The 19553-nt window shown below is 39.3% G+C and overlaps 1 protein-coding gene across 2 annotated transcripts in view; it reads left to right on the forward strand.

Moving 5' to 3' along the window:
* Window positions 1-19553, forward strand: part of LOC135259394 (dolichyl-diphosphooligosaccharide--protein glycosyltransferase subunit STT3B-like) — a 106282-nt gene that overhangs the window by 27224 nt on the left and 59505 nt on the right. The window contains exon 1 of one of the 2 annotated variants that reach the window (XM_064343774.1): window positions 17399-17896. The exons of the other annotated variant lie outside the window; for it this stretch is intronic. Within the exon in view, the coding sequence (XP_064199844.1) occupies window positions 17637-17896 (260 nt within the window). The 5' untranslated portion in view covers window positions 17399-17636. Of the gene's footprint in view, window positions 1-17398; window positions 17897-19553 lie in introns of those variants that run through there. 2 annotated transcript variants of the gene reach the window in all.

Raw genomic sequence — 19553 nt, forward strand, 5'->3', positions numbered from 1 at the left:
TTCAGGATTTTTTCCTCGTAGAAATTAGCCTACTAAATTATAACTTGTTCTTACCTTCCTCAGCACAGCACAATCAAAATTATAAGATTTCACCCAGCACGTAACCAACAGCAACCAACACCTTAACAACGTTAACGGTAAATGTAAACAAAAAAAAATTGACCACCACATGAATTATAAGAAAAGCAGACCATTTACTGATGATATTGATTTGTCAGCTTAAGCATTTTTCAGGCTGCAGAATGTGTAAAAGACCGAAATACGCAAGCTTCAGTTAGTAAAAAAACGGTCACTAGTCGATTTCGTGCCGTGGGTAGCCTACATAGAGAGAGGGGCAAAATGCGCTTGTTTTGAAAAAAACAAAACAAAATTAAACGTGTAGCCTACCCATTAAACGTGTAGCCTACCCATCCTATGTTAAATCAAATCAATGGTGCATTTGAGCGTCATTCATGTAGTCCAGTTATCTGTTACCGTAAATTACTTTTTCTATTGTCTGACCATATTTCACGCGTTCAGCTCCTTAGAGGGCTCAAGTAAGCGGCTTAGTTGCATTATTTATCGTCATGTTCAAAACTTGCAAGCAGCAGAAATGCAAGAGAGAGCGCGGAAAGGCTGCGCTTCAGAGGTCAGTTACACAACATGTCCTGTACTGCTATATTAGCAGAATTTCTGCTCACGTCCCCACCCAAGTACTCCTGCTCACATTTTTTTTTTCTTTTTTTGGGGGGGGGTAATTAAAAGCTTGTCCTGATTCTTCTGTTCAGGGTGACATACTTCTGAAACTCCAGGGCATAGCTTGCACTTTGTTGCAAAAACCTGCCCTCCTTGGGAGTTGGGCTTCTGTGCTCTGGCCTCTCAGAGACTAGAAGGTCACTGGTTCTATTCTTGGTTTAGGCGTTCGATGCCAGTCCAAAAAATCATGCAACACCATGACTGAACTATAATATGGCAAATGACACTGACCTAGAAATTAAGTAAAGGTTATTCTTTGGTCAACACTTCAGGCTGCACCTCTCCCCATCACTCCCTACCTCCCTGTAAATGACTGTAAGCTTAGGGTTGTAACTAGGTAGCTGTTTTGTAGGTGACTTAGTTAATGTACCTGTCTTAACTACTGCTTGTATTTTTGCATAGACTGCGTTGTTGCTGTTCTCGTTTGTGTTAGTGTTAAACAAGTTGAACTATGCGGTTGTTCCCTGCACTTGGACCGGTACTTCTCTCTAGGGTTTTCGTCATACTTGTTCCTGGTTATGGTTATACACTTTGTTGTACGTCGCTCTGGATAAGAGCGTCTGCCAAATGCCTGTAATGTAATTTATAGCTGCTTTAATTGTCCAACAGTTCTGTTTCATGCAAGACAGATAAATGTGCAGCAAACTATTATTACTTGTGAGTCATTCACATAAAATGGCAAAACAAATAATCTTGATTAAACTGAATAGGACAAGTTTCTGGTATTTCATGTGTTTGTATGTGTCACAGACTGTTGCCTAGTTTCTATCAGTGTATTATATATCTCACCCTTCTTGGGTATAAGTGAGCCCTGTGAAAAGTCAAAAGCATTGTTTAAAAGGGAACGTACCTGCATAATTAAGCTGAGGAATGTGCAGGATGAAATGTAGAGCATAGAGCGTAAAGACTTTAAGATATATTTCATTGCTTTGCAGATGAGCTGGAGTTATATTACTTGAAATGGCCGTCTCTAATAGATTAACTAATTTTGCATAGTTAGGAACCATTTATTTAACCTTCACATACGTCTCTGTAATATCCGTTTTAATAACTCTATAAAGATTTTGTTTTATTGCTCACATTGAAATGCATTTTCTCACAAAGCTGAGAATTTCAAGCTAGTGAGTTGTCAGTGACAGCGGTAGAGAGAAAGGTCATTTCACATTGCCTAAAACTGAACATGAATTATGTTTACTGTGTTAATGTTACATAAGCAAATGAGGATGATTTTGAGGATTATTTATAATTTGCTATTGTGGGTCAGCAGTGCTTGACTGGATCATTGGCTAACTTGCTAAACAAGTGTTTTATAGTTATTCAGCCTAGAAGTGGCTGTATAGCAGGTAGACTTTAGAGGGTTATTTTGGTGCAGAAAATAACAAATATCACCCCTTATATATTTTTGTTTGATTGTGGTATTTATGTACATTTACAAGAATGACTCCATTTATGCCAGTCACTGTGAAATATTTTGTAGGCTAAAAAAGGGAAATTAACTACAAACTCTTCATGCAAGCAATCTAGCCAGTGTGCCATCATGTAGCTTCCTTGATTGCTGCTCATTGTACCGTAAACACAAAAGTTAGCCACAATAACTTTATGTTGACCATTCCTTATGCTGAGCAAACTAGCTGACAATTTCCCCAAAGCCTGTTCCCCTGTCTTATGACAAGCCGTGTGGAAGACAAAGTTGGGAGTTTTTTTGCTATACCCGCAGCATTACATTACATTACATTACAGGCATTTAGCAGACGCTCTTATCCAGAGCGACGTACAACAAGTGCATTAGTTCAAGGTGCAGAGGTGCAAAAGAAACACACAGCCTGTGAAACAGCAGTTTTTCCTTGTTTATTTAAATGCTCCAAAGAGGTCACATTCCCTATATGAATGAAACCTTTTCGAATCCCAGGTCTTTTTGTGACACTGAGCGATGTTTAGTGAATACATTACTTTATGGCATTATGGCAGCACCATCAGAGAATGTTCTGGTGTTCTCAAATACACCTACTCCTCAGGGTGACTTATCTACACAAACTGTGTATGCGCCTGAGTGCTTTAAAGTTTTTCCACATCATTGTCAATCACAGCTAATCCCACCCACAATTCTGTGCTACTGTGCCACAAAATATTTGAACATTGAAAACTGCCTGAAAATGAGTAGGTCATTGTGAGGTGGGAGATCTGTCTGTCAGAACACCAGCTTTAAATACCCCTATGATGTTGGCAGCCCATGCAATCACAAAGTAAAAATATTCTCAGTTGCGCCATTATGGTTTTTGAGATATTAAGCCTATTTTATGAGCTGTGATGTCACTTTCCACCTGAAATAACACTGAATAGCTTCAATGGTCATTGTGCCGGGTTTGTGCATGCTAATTTGTTAAAAGAAACCTTTGTTCTATTTTAATTTTTTATATGTAAAAGAAAACTTTTTTATGAGTACCAACATTCTCCTCCCCAACATTGTCCAAATCTGGTCTTGTTCGTTTGTGCTTTATTTGTTGTTGTGATTGTTAGCATAAAGTGTTTTTTAGATAAAGTGTTTTGTTGGCAGTGATGTAATCATCCATGTGAAAAAACTGTAGTTTGTGTTGCTATGGTTTTGTGATAGTAAACATTATATTTTATGAGCTGTGATGTCACTTTCCACTGCAAGTAACTACATATTTCTTCAAAGCAGTCTCTGTAACCCAACCCTTATAAAAATGTAGCCTTACATATGTTCACACATGAATTAAACTGTTTCATGACAATTGACAACAGTATATAGTAAGTACTTCAGTGCATGTTGCCAAAGGTTTCTGTGTTGCATTTGCATGTTTATGCAAAGTTTGTAATTCCTGGATGTGGAACAGTTTGGGGACCACTATTCATGCCATAGCTCTGCTTCTGTATAAATGTAAGAAAATAGTTCTGAGTGAAACGTCGCTGAAGGGCTCAGTGTGCCTGAGTACAAATGATTTCCACATGGATCAGCTCTCTGAGTAACAGCCTTGGCTTAAATGTATTCCTGTCACAAAGTGATATGGGTTTGATTTCATGAGCTGGAGCCTGAAATCTGCTGTCTAGTGCTGGGTTTAGAGACATCTCCCTGAGAATGAGTAGCAGTACTACTGATGATGAGCTGTATGCGTTCTTCAGTGATTATAGAAATGTGCTCCTGGTCAATATAGTGTTTTGAGCCATGGCAACTGGAGAGTGAGTATTCCTGTTTCTGCCATTTAGTTTTCTGACAGACTCTAGTGCCAGGGGATGTCCTGAACTTCATTCTGTCAATTGGCCTATGCCCAATATGAATGCATGGGTCATAGATCCTGTTCAAACTTCTTGCTGGAATGACATGAGCAGGTGATGCCAGCGCACGTAAAAGACGGATTGAGACTTAAGCTAAAGCAGTCAAGCTCCACAAAGACACCCTGTGGTCGAGAGTACCATTACAGTTCAAATGCAGTGCAATTTGCCCTCCAAGAGCCAAACCTCTCAGCTTTGATTTAATTCCTATAAGTGGTTGATTCTTCAAAGTAGTGGGTCTGGTTTGCCTTATATTTTATAAATGAGTTAATGTTATATCTGATCATTTGAAATAATGTGCATTAATTGCATTGATGATGTTGCACTACACTGAACATGAAATTTAAATAATATACATGTTTTATCGTTATGCACTTTTATATATCTCTTTCATGGATACCAAAAGCCCTAACCGCTGAGAAGGCAACTATACTAAACCTTTGGATGCATTGTGTAGCAACCACACTTGAATAATGCAGAGCTGCAATTTTGTACCATTACATTACATTACATTACATTACAGGCATTTAGCAGACGCTCTTATCTAGAGCGACGTACAACAAGTACCACACAAGTACCACACTCATTACACTTCAGGAGTATGTGTAACAGGCAGGTTGTCACAAAAAGTTTAGTAAAGTTGGCTGATGGGAGGTGTTGTTCAGTGCTCATCAAACACGCTTCAAGCTTTGGACATCTCCATCATGCTCTCTAAAAAATGTTTTGTGATGCTCTGCCTTTGAGTGTTTTTTACCCCAGCTGAGGTGGAAGGGTGGTTTGTTTAGCAGTTGTACTGCAGGCGTTTTGAGCCCCACATTTATAAAGCCAGACAGAAAGCCAGGAGGAACTTTGCCTTCTTCTGGCCTACTGACAACAGCGGGTAGTGTCATTGTATATAACGACCTCCATGTTTTTAAGTCGTTTTTGATAAGAACATCTGAAAGGTGACTGTAATGTAATGTTTCAGTTCAGTTTATAAATATCTTCAAAACATAGGCTACTCATGTTCACAGTGCAACCACAGTTTTATTTTTATATGTGAGACACATATGTCACTATACTAGCATTTTTAACAATGAAACAGTGTAATGATGCCACTGTTCTTGACTTCTGATATCAAAATGTTTGCGTGAGGGTCCTCTCAAAATTGTGATCTTACAGTGCAATCAGGTCATGTGAAACTACACTATTTTTGTGAAGCTCTGTTGAATTCATGTGCGCTGATCCTCTCCGCATGTGTTTACTGTTGGAGGTCCAGGCCTTTACTGCTGTTTTTTTGTCTGAAATTCTTTCCTGCTTGTACAAAAAATATTTTTATTGTCTCATTGATTCCTTTGGATTTTCAGCTGTCCCATAGGGCATTTCTTGAAGGCAGATGCCAATATGAAGTTGATTTAATTGGGGGTCTTTGCCCTTGTCTAGCAATATAGTAAATACCTGTCTAAGCTTTCCCCTAATAAGCATATTTGAATAATTGCTTCCATGAACAATACCTCCCTGTTGTTCAACAGAAAAAATGACAGCATTAGTCTTATCTATTAATACATTCCTATAAATTATTGCAGCCCTCACAAAATCACTTTGATGAAAATAAAGCCATCTTTAATGGAAATTGAATACCAGCAGTGATCTATTCATTTCAGTCCATATCATTTCTGTATAATTGCCTTTTGAAATGAACCTTTTCACAAATGATATCACACTTGAGAGTAACACCTGGGACGAAAGTGGTCTTGTATGGAATTGTTTAAAAGCACAAAAAAATCATACCACAGTAGCGTTTCTCCTTTTTCCTTTTTTTTGTGAATGGCTTGCTCTTCACTGTCTTTTCCACTGCTTCACAGCTCCACAGGAAGCTGTTTAACTGAGCCTATGCGGTCCTCCAAAAGTCAGTGACTGTCATGCACACAGCAACCCACACAGTTTACTGTAGGAGAGCTCGTGTAGATTGGAGAAGAGGTATAAACTGAAAAGCTGCTGAAACTGCCCCTGGTCCCAGCACTTTGCACCCAACACACTGCTCCCGGCTGTCTCATATCCGCCTCGCCGCTGCCCTGAAACACAAAGCCATTATTTATGTTTGTCACAGTGTTTCTATTGAGCTAATTAATTATTATTTTACTGTCGTTTGGAGCATTGTGGATTCAGTAGGACAGAGAACTGTGGAGGAGTGGAAGAGACAGTACACAAGTTATTTAAATTATAAAAGATCAGAGCTGAAAGTCCAGAATTGTAACGGGCTTCAAAATTAATTGTACGCCTAATGAGAAGTTCTGCATATAGGCAATATTCTTGGCAGGATTGCTTTGTGAAATATCCTTCAACTATTTTAACTTGTGTAGTGCCTTCTCTAGTCCAAACCACACATTTTTGATTGGCCATTAAAAAATTGTCATTTTCTGATAGGTAAACCATTTCTTGGCCAATTTTGAGGTGTACTCGGAACAATTGTTGTGTAGAAAGAGATCCATTTCTGGCAGGGGAATACCAGATTATTGTCTGAAGTGTCTTGGTACTTGCTGGGGTGTATGAGTCCATTGTCTTTAACAAGAGCTCCTGGACCAGTTGATGCAAAACAACCTTATAACATAAAAGATTCACCACCAAATATCACTGCTGCTACAGTGTCTTTAGCAACATAAACATCCTTCTTTTGACACCAAATGCACCACTGTTGTGTATTGTTAAAGGGCATATCTGTGGTCTCATCTGGCCAAAATAACCAGTTTCCATCACAGTTCCAGTGCTGAGACGTGTGAATAATTTTGGAGGGCACAGGCTTTTGACTGGTGTTCTGTAAAGCATTTCTCACTCTCCAGCCACAGGCTTCAGAGTGCGACAGCCCCTACCATCAGAATTCTACCCTTTCTCTGCACTTTGCCATCATTACATTAATATAAATGGGAGCCAGAATGAAGGCTGTATTTCACCAGAACTTTACTTTCAACAATGCTGCCATAGTTTTGCAGTATTTGTCCTTGTAATGAAAGTGCAGAGTTGTAGAAAGGGAGCTTCAAAATTCTGAGCAGAGATGGAACTAGATTTTCTTCGTTTTTGGACATAGTGTGGTTTATGCTCACATTAACAATAGAATTGCTTCACAGCTCATGATTTCCTTTTCTTAAGTGGTTAACATCAATTCAGCATTTTAAAATTCTGTAAATGCATGAAAAGGTACCTCAAACTCAGTTTCTAAACAGACACATATGGCAATTAACACCAAGTGACACTTTACCATTAAGGCTGATGATAACTCATTTGTTAAGCGTATCAAGGACATGAAGATTAGCCGCGGAGGGGGAAACCACCCCAAGGCTTGACAGTTCTCACTTCTCCACCTACATTACAAGACCAACTAGGAGATCCATCCCAGTGGTGTTCAAATTGAGACTCCCCCATCTACCCACCATCAATGAAACAGCCCCCTGAAGTCATGAATTAGGCTCAGAATATGTTTGGGTTGAGATAAGCCAGTGAAGTGTTTGGAATATCAGGGAATCAGCAATTCAATAGAGACCAGCAAGTTTTCAAGTTTTAAGAAACTGCAACTTGTTTCTAACGGGAATTACTGAATACATGAGCAGAGCCCAATCACAGTATGGATGTGTTTGATGGGCCGGAACCTGACTGAGACGATAGAAAGGACCTGGTAATGTGAGCGCAGTGCGGTCCACTGCTCACATGCCTCCCATGTGAGCCAGCACAGCCCAGGATGTCAAAGACATGGAGAGTGCATCAATATCTATGGTAAAGGTGGAGAGCCCTGGTCCTGGAGCACTCTTATATGTTGCAGGACTTCATGCTGACTAATGCTCTTATTTATTTAACTAGGCCGGTCATTTGCATGATCTGACATTTCGGTTAGATCTGTTGGAAAGCTCTTCAATGCTGAATACTGTTCTTGCCTGACTATATGAAATATTTTACTGTGGTCTATGCAGTATGAGCGAACCCAGAGGACAAGAGTTTGAAAGGAATATGGCCTGTGATTTGGAAAGCAAAGCAGAAACACATATGAATTGATGATTGATGGGATTGATATAAATGAGTATGACAGGCAGTGGAGTTTGATCCTTCATCATTATGATATGTTTTCTTCCTCCAGTATAAATCCTGTTACAAATAGCTTCTTCAAATATTTGTAACATGATAATTCCAATAAAGTGATAATGATGACAAACTTATGTTTCATTAGTTCTAAACATAGTAAGAAACACAACAACGTGTAGAGATGAGCACAAGTCTAGTTAAGGTTGCCAGTGTAGATAGGATATAAGCATGTAAGATAAATTGATAGAAACATTTCTATGGATATTCTGTCCACAGTTGTTAAGAGTGACTTGATCAATACAGGCACATGCACATAAATGATAGCATTTTTATTTACAACAATATTAAAACTAAAGTTACATTTTCAGTTTAAACCCCTTCTCTTGTGTATGATTCACATGTGAATAGCCTACGTATTTCTTTGATCCTTTAATTTACACCTGTGTACTCTTGTTCTGTGAAGCAGAGCTGTAGTGTACAGCTTGAACTGGGCAAAAAAAGACCAGCCTTCAAGGACCAGGGTCCCTCCACCCCAGATTCATCAGTCCCCTTTCTCCGGGGAAGCATACATTTTACATATAATCCATTTACACATGGACACTTTTTTCCCTATATTCATTTTATATCACCTTTACGTCACCTTTGGCCTGCTTTGTGGCAGTTTAGCCCAGGTATACTGTGATGAATATTGACACAAATTCTTTGTAGAGAATATAAATAGAATTTGATTTTATCTGAGGATGTATATGCCTAATAGATGGGACCAATTAGAGACAGGGCTGTGAGATGGGAGTGAGTGAAGACAGGATTGACAGATAGGACAAAGAGAAGGGGCTGTGAGGATATCCTGGGGACAAATAGTCCTGTAACTCACTGCTGTGATGGAAACAATTTCTGTCAGCATCTCAGTGACCATAATTGCAGAGGTAATAAAAATGTTTCTTTTTATTTTCCATTCAATTGCCTTTGTGTCCCAAAACTATACCATAAACATTAGTAGCCTTGCAAATTTAGCACATCATGTTTGGAGTAGTAGTGTACATATTTTTGGAGATTTTTCGTACATCTTTCTGGAGATTTTTCAAGCAGATCTTACCATTCTATTTCCTTTGCTGGCTGCAAATTGGGTTTCACTTCATTTCATCTGTGAAGAAAGAATGAGGTCAGCAGAGTTCTACCTGTCTCTAGGCTAAATCGGGCAAAGTGCGGTTTTGAAAAGAAAATGAACTTAAACATCTTGCTGACTGTTTCAGAATTAAATTTCCTTGCAGTAATCTCAGTCACTCAATATTGCCTAGTATTTACAGATGGATAAGACCTTATCCTCCCTCAAACATATCTCTGTCATCGTAAATGTTTATGCAGCTCATGTGCTTGCAGAAAAGGCTGCACTCACAGCGTGAGAGGGGGAATGCATTAAACAGCCACAGTTTGACTCCAATTTTAAAGCACTCTGCCCATGACAAGTTCCTAGTCAGAATATTGAATAATTTCTCTCCACAGTTTGTTCAACAGCAGTGGAATTAGAAAACCCAAAACTAGGCATCTCTTTACCACAGATTGATGCACACAGCTCTGAAATGTTTCTGTGAAAATCAGTCTCTTTTTCCTGCTGCTGCAGACAGTGTGATATACCAGGGATATAGCAGGGTGTAAACTGAGAGGACCTGACAGCCCCTCCACTGAGCATTGCCGCTGGGTACTGAGAGAGAGAGAGATGTAGTCTGTGTTTGCATTTATATCTTCTTTGCTCATTGTTATTTATGATACAGAGGTATCATGTTTTGTTTGCTACCAATTATGTACTTCAAGACAGTTTGAGCATGTTTTTGTTCAGAAAGTGAAAAGTATGATTACACAAGTTCTTTTTTATTTTATTTTTTTGTGGGGGGGATGTTGGTGGAGGTGATATTAATTTCATCTATGTCATCTATTTGGAAAGGTAATCACCAGGTCAAATAAATGATTATTATAGTGCTTTATTCAAAAAGCTGTCAGGGAACTACCTTAGACATGGCAAGTTCATTGAACATTGATGATTACAGCAGTTATATGGGAAGATTATTAGCAGTGGAAATGACAGAATACTGACCTTCAGTCGAGGAGAAAAGAAAAGAAAGAAAATCCTTATCAAACGCACAGTCAGATTCTCCTCTTGCAAAAACACACCCTGAGCTGATAAAAGCCCTGTCTGTTAGCAGCAGGAAATTGACATATTAAGATTATACTGTCCTTTGTATAGCAGGACTTTAGGACTTATTGTACTTTTAAACCATTACAATGAAAACACTCAATTTCACTTCCACTGTATGATAATTATTTTGCATCATGGTTTTGCAGATCATTTGAATTTGAATTCAAGAAGCAAAAATATGTGTTAAAGAAATATAAATATGCTAGTGGCAAGCAAATTCAACATGAACTTAGCAAGAAGTGTAGAGAGACATAGGGTTGCTTTTCATATTTTTTCTAGTATTTTTAGTTAGTTAGTTAAAGTTTATTGTCATTCCTTCTCCTTACAGGTTATGCAAAAAGCAGAACGTAATACAGTGTATATAATATATTCAATTCAACAAGGACTTCCTATGAGAGATGTCAGTTTTCTGGTGGAGAAAGTTTTGAATCTCTTCTTCATTGCACTTAAACAAACTGGCCTCCCTTGAATGAGTCATACAATCACAAATTCCTTGAAGAGAATTTTTCTAACAAAATTATGTCATAAATCAGAAATTGTCACTGTTGTTTATACAGGCTATCAATTTTCAACTTGTGTTGCTTTAGATTTCTCTTTAGACTCCTTTACTTCTTGTTAGATAGAATTCTGGCCTTTGGTGTTGATTGTCTGGGTGGTGACTTTAAATGACATCCCACTTTTGGTGAATTAATGTCTATTTTTTTAACTTAGAGTTCCTCTGCTATATCACTTTAAAAGCTTTCAGGTGGGTTCTGACCCACAACAGCTTTAAGAACATTCTTTGCCTACATTTTTACATTCTCCACCTCTGTCCTTTCATTGTAACATTTCATCAGCGTAGAATGCATATCTACTAACTGTAAGATGTAGCATGTTTGGATTGTTTAGTCTCTCCCTGTATCATCTTGTCCTGTTAGCTCCAGACATTATCCTCCCTGTCAGTTCTAGTCTCAAATGAATATAAAAAAAGACAATATCCAAAAGTCATCAAATAATTTCTGAAATTATCATGTTATTTTTTTATATATATATTTTAACTTTTAAACAGCATTAATGTAAAAATGTTAATAAATCACTAAAGGCTAATGCAATGATTGTTGAATAACGCAAGAACAAGCAGTGAAACTTTAAACCATTTATACATGAATAATGCCTCTGGGGGTGACATTTTTGTCCTCTATTGTAACACAATTAGCCTGTCACATGAGAGGACAGAGTCGTCACACCAGGAAGCATTATTCGTTTAAAGTCTGGTCATTTTGGAACCTGCTGTACATTTTCTCAGCCTGCTATTAGGATTATTGTGTTCAGATTAGGATGCTTTATCATAACAGTTTATGTTTAACAACATTATTTTTATATATGCTTTTTATGGGCATCAATCTAAAGAACAACAAAATGACGCCACTTTTTGGTTAAGTGAAAATTTGAACAATTTAAAGATTAAAACTTACCAGCTCTGCATGCCATGTGGCCCTAGACAGTTTTCAATACTTCCAGGTTTAATGGAATCCAAAGTCGTGTCCAAATAACAGCCCACCTTTAATAATATTTGCATCATACCAGAGCACGTGTATTTTGTAGACAAAATATTCTTAAATGACACTTTTTCAAAAAGACTTGAATTCACAACTAATCCAATGAATTGAATATGTAAATATCACATCACCTATCCATTGTATGGCAGAAATCCAGCTGTGCATGTATGCATGCATATGCAGCTTTTGTCGATATGGCAAGTTTAAAAACTATTGATCCAAACCTTGGGAGGAGAGGCTGTTTGGGATGTGTGGAATTTACTTTATTTCACTTCAATCTCTGTAGGAGGAACATTATGGGTTTGGTTTTGACTTAAATGATTTTCAACGTACAGCTATCATTTTACTTTCTTCTCATCAATCACAGTTTGACTATGCATACTAGTATTGCAAGGGAATAATAAGGATTTCACCACAGGGTGTAGTCTTTTGCTCTGTAAAGGTAGAATGTGGATGTGAAAGCTATTCATGTCTACTCAATACTTTACACAAGTCTTCGTATAGTGGCTATCGGCTGTCAGCAGCATCCGTTTTGAATGTGTAGCTGAGTTTTCCTGCCCTGTGGAGGCTGTGAAACAGTGACATTTGAAGGCTCAGGTTTTACATCACAACACACTCAAAGAGGGTACATTCACTAAGCTTTCCTAAAAGGGTCAGATCTAGGGTATTACAGTGGGATCAGATTTATTTCCTGGTGAGGTTTAGATGTGCATTTGGGCTTTAATCTCTGATCTTCGTGTGCCCAGACATACTTACTTGAAAATAGTTTTAAAGATTATTTTTTTAAGTATCATCTATTTTATTTTATAATATAAGGACATAAAAAATAGTAATATTTTGTCAATTATGTTAAATATTTTAGATATGATTAAAAATATTGCTGACGTGCAAACGGTCTTAGTATAGTGTATGGCAATGCATTAGTGTATATAGGTAAGTATATACAGACGGTTGACAAATTAAGTGTCATAGTAAGGTTTTGGGCCACCACGAGCCACCAGAACAGCTACAGTGCACCTTGGCATAAATTCTGCAAGTCTCTGGAACTCTACTGGAGAGATGAAACACCTTTCTTCCTAAAGATATTCCCTCATTTGTTGTTTTGATGATGGTGGTGGAGAGCACTGTCTAACACATTGGTCCAAAATCTCTCATAGGTGTTCAATTAGGTTGAGATCTGGTGACTGAAGGCCACAGCATATGATTCAGATCATTTTCATACTCATCAAACCATTCAGTGACCCATCGTGCTGTGGATGGGGACATCCATCATCCTGCAAGAGTCAACTCCCATCAGGATAGAAATGTTTCATCATAGGATAAATGATCACTCAGAATAACTTTATATTGATTTGCAGTGACCCTTCCCTCTAAGGGGACAAGTGGACCCAAACCATGCCAGGAAAATGCACCCCCACAGCATAACAGCGACCGGGCCCCCTCACTGTAGGGGCCAAGCATTCAGGCCTGTATCGTTCTCTTGGTGTACGCCACACATGCACTCACCCACTTGTCGAGAATATGATGAAGGATGACTGATATTACCGTATCACTTTTTTCATGTCTCTGTAGACCAGTGCCTATGGTTTTTGCACCACTGAACTCTCAAATGTGCATTCATCTTTGTAATGAGGGGTATATGCACTGCAACCATACTATAATATCCCTCTCTATGTAGTTGTTGACAAACTGTTCTTGCAGACACAGTGTGATCACATCCTGCATTGACATTTTCAGTCACCTGAGGAAGAGTTGCTCTTCTGTTTTTCCTTACGTATCACACTAATGCACGAGCATCATGGTCATTGAATGTGTGCTTTCGACCACAATTTCCAACCCTATTTACTGATGTGTTTCCCATAGATCTAAATGTGGATGTCACTTTAGTCACTGTTCCTATTGAAACACCAGCCAGTTGAGCAGTCTTTTTGACTGAAGCTCCTGCCATCCGTGCCCCAATAATGAACCCTCTTTCAAAGTTACTTAGATCTCCCCCCTTGCCATCTTGATCCAAAATCAAGGTCAGCTGGGTCTGCTCAGCATTTTTATACATGCCACAGAGCATGATAGGATCTTTTTTTTTTAATCCTTGCTTGGGCAAATGGGCAAGCACACCAGATTTTTCCAGGGAACTAGATTTTTATTCTGGATCTAAGGAAATAATGCCTGGCCCAACAATAAGTTTGTTTTAGTAGTCTACCTTGCCAATGAATGGTGTTCTAACCCGCAGTCAAGCACTTGGACACATTTCTCATTTACGTACCAAGCACAATGTCACAAGTTCTCCCTCTGTCTCTCTTTGTCCTTATTTATAGAAACAGGAAATCAGGCAACAGTTTTAGACTGAGCTGCAAGAGAGGAGGACACTGATGTAGACTTGCAGAAAGAACTGCTGAAAGCAGACCAGACCAGATCTAAAAAAATATTTTGGGGGAGATGTTACTTTGATTTCATAAAAGTGTTCATACTTAATAGCCTGAGAGATTTGTTATAAGTGGAGGTTTAGGCTGAAGATAGGGAAACTGTCCATCATACCATCCACAATTTTTGTCAAAGAATACAAAGGAAACTCAAAAGCAAGCATAATCCTGTGAACACTGACCCTCCTGTATTCCTTGCCAGATTCTTGGTTTGAGGCTGCATTTCCCTCAGATCCCTGCAGGAGAATGATATAGATCACATGCAGTTTAGTCTCATCTTCCCTTGATCAGAACACTGAGGGCCAACTGGGATAATCCTTTGTGTTACAACACAATGCTATATAAATGCTCAAAAGGTTGCCTACTTTTGTTAAACTTTCTGACGATGGATTTTCTGTTTCTCTTCCTAAATGGGTAATGGGGTGAATGTCTCTGAAAATGCAGATGGACACAGCAAAATGACCTCTTATATCAGAACTGTACTTGATCAAATATCAAGGAGAAGATACTTGAGGTTTGTCTGAGATGTATGCACTGTCTGTAGCTTCTGCAGCTCACATCTGCATTTTCTGTAATGTCACAGAATGGCAAATGCATGCATAAGAAATCAAGTTAAGGCTTAGGTGAGAAAGTTTGTTTGCCAGGAAGGAAAGATGGCAAACAAGTGGGAATCCCAAAGCACTCTTAATGGTAAAATTAAAAGCCTTTATTTAAACATGGCAAGGAAGAATAAAAATGTGCTGGACCTACGTACTGTGGCCTCAGATGGCCTTCATCAGGGTTCCAAAAGCAAAAGGAGCACAATGTTAAATATTCACTACCATCAAGTGTGGTTCACAAATTAGCTGATGGAATAATGGGATAAAAAAAACATGTTTTTTCCCCACTTGTCACTTCCATTTTTATCCCATTGTTCCATCAGCTAATTTGTGAACCACACTTGACGGGAGTGAATATTTAACATTGTGCTCCTTATGCTTTTGGAACCTTGATGAAGGCCATGTGAGGCCGCAGCATGTAGGTCTAACACATTTTTATTCTTCCTTGCCATGTTTAAATAAAGGCTTTTAACTTTACCATTAAGAGTGCCTTGGGCCTCCCACTTCTTTGCCATCTTTACCTTTTCACAATTTTGACTGGCAATCTAAATCTGTTTTGATACACTGGTATTTCCTCCTCTTTCCACACCTTTTTGGCTACTATTTTTGTCCTTGCAGCGCATCTTCTCTAGCTTTTGCATTTTTTTTACAAAAGAATATCAGGCCATTTTAGGCATGTCCCTTGATTTGAGGAGGTATATTTTAATCAACTGCCATGATTAATCCCTCTTCTGTTCCTTTGCACTGATTTTTTTAACATTATGTGACTACTGCTCCAGTCATTTATCCTGCGCATGTCATCCTCCCCATTCTTTTAATCACTCTTTCTTACCTACAACCTACTCTATCTGCCCTTTTAAATGCTCATCCCTGCTCTCTATACATTTTATATTTTACTCCCGTTCCCTTCAACAGAAAAAGAAAAATGGTAAAACTCACTAGCAATTTGGTGAGAATGACATTTTCATTAGTGGAAGGAAGCAAAGTTGATGTTGCTTCACCAGCGTGGAGAATGAGTTTCATGCCCTGACTTACCTTTCTACTACTGCTCAATCTGCATGGTGTTGGTGGAAGCAAAATGTATCCTTGGCCAAAACTATTAGCTGAAGCAATTTTGAGATTTAGCTCCAACATTCAAGTTGGATAAGGCCTGACTTTGGTGTGGCTTGAAAGTGCTTTTTATTCCATATCAGCTGTTACTGACTTACTGACAGACGGGTTATTTAACATGACATTAAAACATAAACATTCCTACCTCTAATCAGCCCCCACATCCCTCCACATTATCCTTTTGAAAATGTGGTGAGAACAGTCCTGGACTGACCAAATTTAAGAGCTGGTTTGTTAGGTGCCGTCCTTGAAGACTTCATTGCCAGGAGGTAATTCAAACAAAAACCCTGCTCTTAGGAGGTGGCACACTGGATACCTAAATCAAGGCTAGTGTGAACATATGGAAAAAGTGAGGTTTTCTTTAAACACCCTGAACAGTGAGCTGTCAGAGATTAACTGGGTGTAAATTTGGGTGTGCACTGTTCTTCCTCCAATCCTCATGGTATAAGATGACAAGACACAATGACTGTAATCAGTCATTACAGTCATTGTGTAAAGGCAATCACAAAACCCAAGATCTTAGGCCACAAAAGCTTTTAGAAGACACATTGTGCCATCGGTTTCCTCCCACAGTCCAGAGACACATAGGCTCCACAACTCACTTGCAAAAGAGATGTCAATCTCAATGTGACTACCTTGGTTAAATAAAAACAGAAATTGTTGCACTGTAGATAGATTGCTAAAAAAAATGTCATAACTTTAGTCTTTAGTTCAAAGAGGTAATGCAACCATCCTACTTAATAAACTGACTAATGTGAATCCCCTCTATTATTTGTTGGCTAGTACTGACTGACATAACTTCAGTATTTAAAGACTGCGTTTAATCAATGACTATGGCCAGGACTTACTCACAATTTGATGCATTTTAATTATATGTGTTCTTCTGTTCAATAATCAGAGTAAGTTTAGGTACGGTTGTATTTGGCTCTTTGGCAAAAAGTACACCAGCAGACCTGCTGCTGGCTCTGGCTACAAATTGTTTTTGGGGAAGAAATCATATTATGCATATGTACTAATGTTTCAAGGTACGTACTTAGGTGATTTGATTTAATATTTTAAAATCTAAATAATTTACATCTTAAATGAGAAAACCATGACCTACCTGGTCGTTCTTATCTGTCTCAGTTAACTTGTCCATTCCCCTTTCGGTCACAACCCCTTTGCAGTTGTTACGCCTTTTACTTGAATCGTTGGCCTACTGCAGTTCTTGACGCGGGATAGGCTGACATACAGTTCCCGTTTTCTTAAGAAAATATGATTGGTGGGTTTCGCATGCCTCTTTTCCGTCCGTTTCCTCCCATAACTTTTGTATTAGTCCATTGGTAAACTAAGTCCCCAGTCACAGCCGCGCTTTTCTTCGATTGGTTGGGATTAACAAGCGGTTTCCGCCCTCCCTGTTGTACCTGTCGCGTTGTGACAGGCTGAAAGCGCTTCCTGTTATCTCGCAGTTCCCCCTCACCTCTTTCCTTCCTAGCGATCACTCAGCTGCGTGCTGGAGTGCCTGCAACTGGCACGTATGCCACTCTACATGTGAACTAGTTTAAAGTAACTACCGGTGTAGTTATCAAGAGACTATAGAAGGAACAGAGCTGTTTTAAAGAAAGACTGACGAATTGCGGATTAGAGACTGAGAGAGAGCGTGGCCGGGGGGGTGGAGGGCTCTCTTTCCTGTCCAGATAAACCGCGGTTCACGCAGAATATGGCGGAGCAACATATAGTTAGCGACAGCAAGCTCAAAGCTTCCTCGAATACCGGGGGCTCGCTCTCTGGAAACAGCCGGTCGAGCTCCGCGAGTGGAGGAGGCGGAGGTGGAGGCCTTTCTGGTGGACTGACGCAGCCGGCAGGGTGGCAGTCCCTGCTGTCTTTCACAATACTCTTTCTGGCCTGGCTGGCAGGGTTTAGTTCGAGACTCTTCGCAGTTATTCGTTTCGAGAGCATCATCCACGAGTTTGACCCTTGGTAAGTAGCTAAATAATATTTCCTATTACCTTACCGTTGCATGGACGATCAGGAGCACATCACTTCGTTAGCTGTTCATTTTAGCGTACGAATGTCTTCCATTAACATAGCTAACGTTGGGTCGCTAAACTTGTGCTGTACGCCATTCAGTCAGTCTGAACTTTTATTCTACTAGGTAACTTTGTACACCCCCCTCCCGGCATGATATATTTCAGTAGTAATCTCCACAGCGACCTGCACACCATATTATTTAGGTGAAGCTAGTCTGGGAGTACAGCAGCTGTGCAGATGAAACGGGGGCAGTGCGGACTCATTCATTGATAAAGGACAACGGTGCATGTGGCACAGCGGTGCCTTTTGTGCTGCATTGATGCAACTGGAATTTTGGTTGCTAATGTTGGTATCTGGCCAGACAGCGCTAACCTAGAAAACACTGAGTCTGATTCCTATCCCCTTTTCAATACCTATTTTGTATCGGCTATTAAGTTAGCTGTAGCCTAAATGTATTTTTATTCATCTGTGAACTTCTGAACGCGAGGGCCGGTAAACTAGAAGATCTAATATAAAGAAGACCATTGTTTGGGATATATAGTTGACCCATTCATGTTAAATACCACGAACGTGTTGGAATTGTACCGGATCTTGCTCCAGTGATGTTTTAATCGCGACTAGAGGGATTCTTGTCCCCTCACTCAGCTTGCTGTGTAATCATATTCCGTGGGTTCATTCATCGGAGCTGTTACTCTCCTCTTTACTCTGTGCGGCTTTGCAAATGAGCATTGTACACTATACAGTTCTCCAGTTTCTCCAGTGCATTAGTATTCGCTTTCATCAGCTTCGTTATATAAACGGTAGCCTAATACTCAAGGAGGTCGGCTAAGGGAGGTTGATTAAATGAGGTTACACGGCTGCCATCACGATATGGGTGAGCGTGATGGTTGGCACAGTTGCTAATAATATTAGCCTTATGGTAGTAATGCCTCGTACTGTATTGCCCATGGTTACAATTTTTTCTTCAGTCAAACCAGAATGATTCAGGCTGTAGGTAATTCGTGTTATGTTTTTGGTAGCGTCAGAAACTCCAACTGACGTCAGCCATTATAAAGGTATGAATTAGAAGGTTTAATTAAATATTCGACGAGGATTGATCTTATTCTCGTGATGCCATGAGGAATTTTCATTCACTGAACCTAAATTCCGTTGTATGTTTGGCCGATGTGCTGAACAATATTTTTCTTTAAAGGGTCCCATGGGAAAGCATACTTTACAGTGAAACTCGTAACAGTTTTTTTCCTTAGACCCCTGTGGAAGTAGCCTATCTGTTCATGCATTCTGTTAGTCCACGCAATATTTAAGTATTCACAATGACATTACTATTAACCTTCAGGATGCACATTCCTAGAGGTGTGCACATGTAAGAAAGAAAGAAAGAAAGAAAGAGACCGAGTTGGAATTCTCAGAGGTAACCAGTTTGTTTCTCCTCCCTCAAGTGCTGTTTATGAAAATACAATAATTGTCAGGTTGCAACCAAGTATCCAAGAAGGTGATTGAATAGCAGGGTAGAGTTGTGATTTCTTAAACATGCTAACAAGGAGGAAGCCTCATCAGTAAAGATGAGCTGCAACAGGCGGGTCGGATAAGGTCAGGGCCAGGCTGC

Source organism: Anguilla rostrata, chromosome 1 (genome assembly GCF_018555375.3).
Source record: "Anguilla rostrata isolate EN2019 chromosome 1, ASM1855537v3, whole genome shotgun sequence".
NCBI classification, from domain to species: domain Eukaryota; kingdom Metazoa; phylum Chordata; class Actinopteri; order Anguilliformes; family Anguillidae; genus Anguilla; species Anguilla rostrata.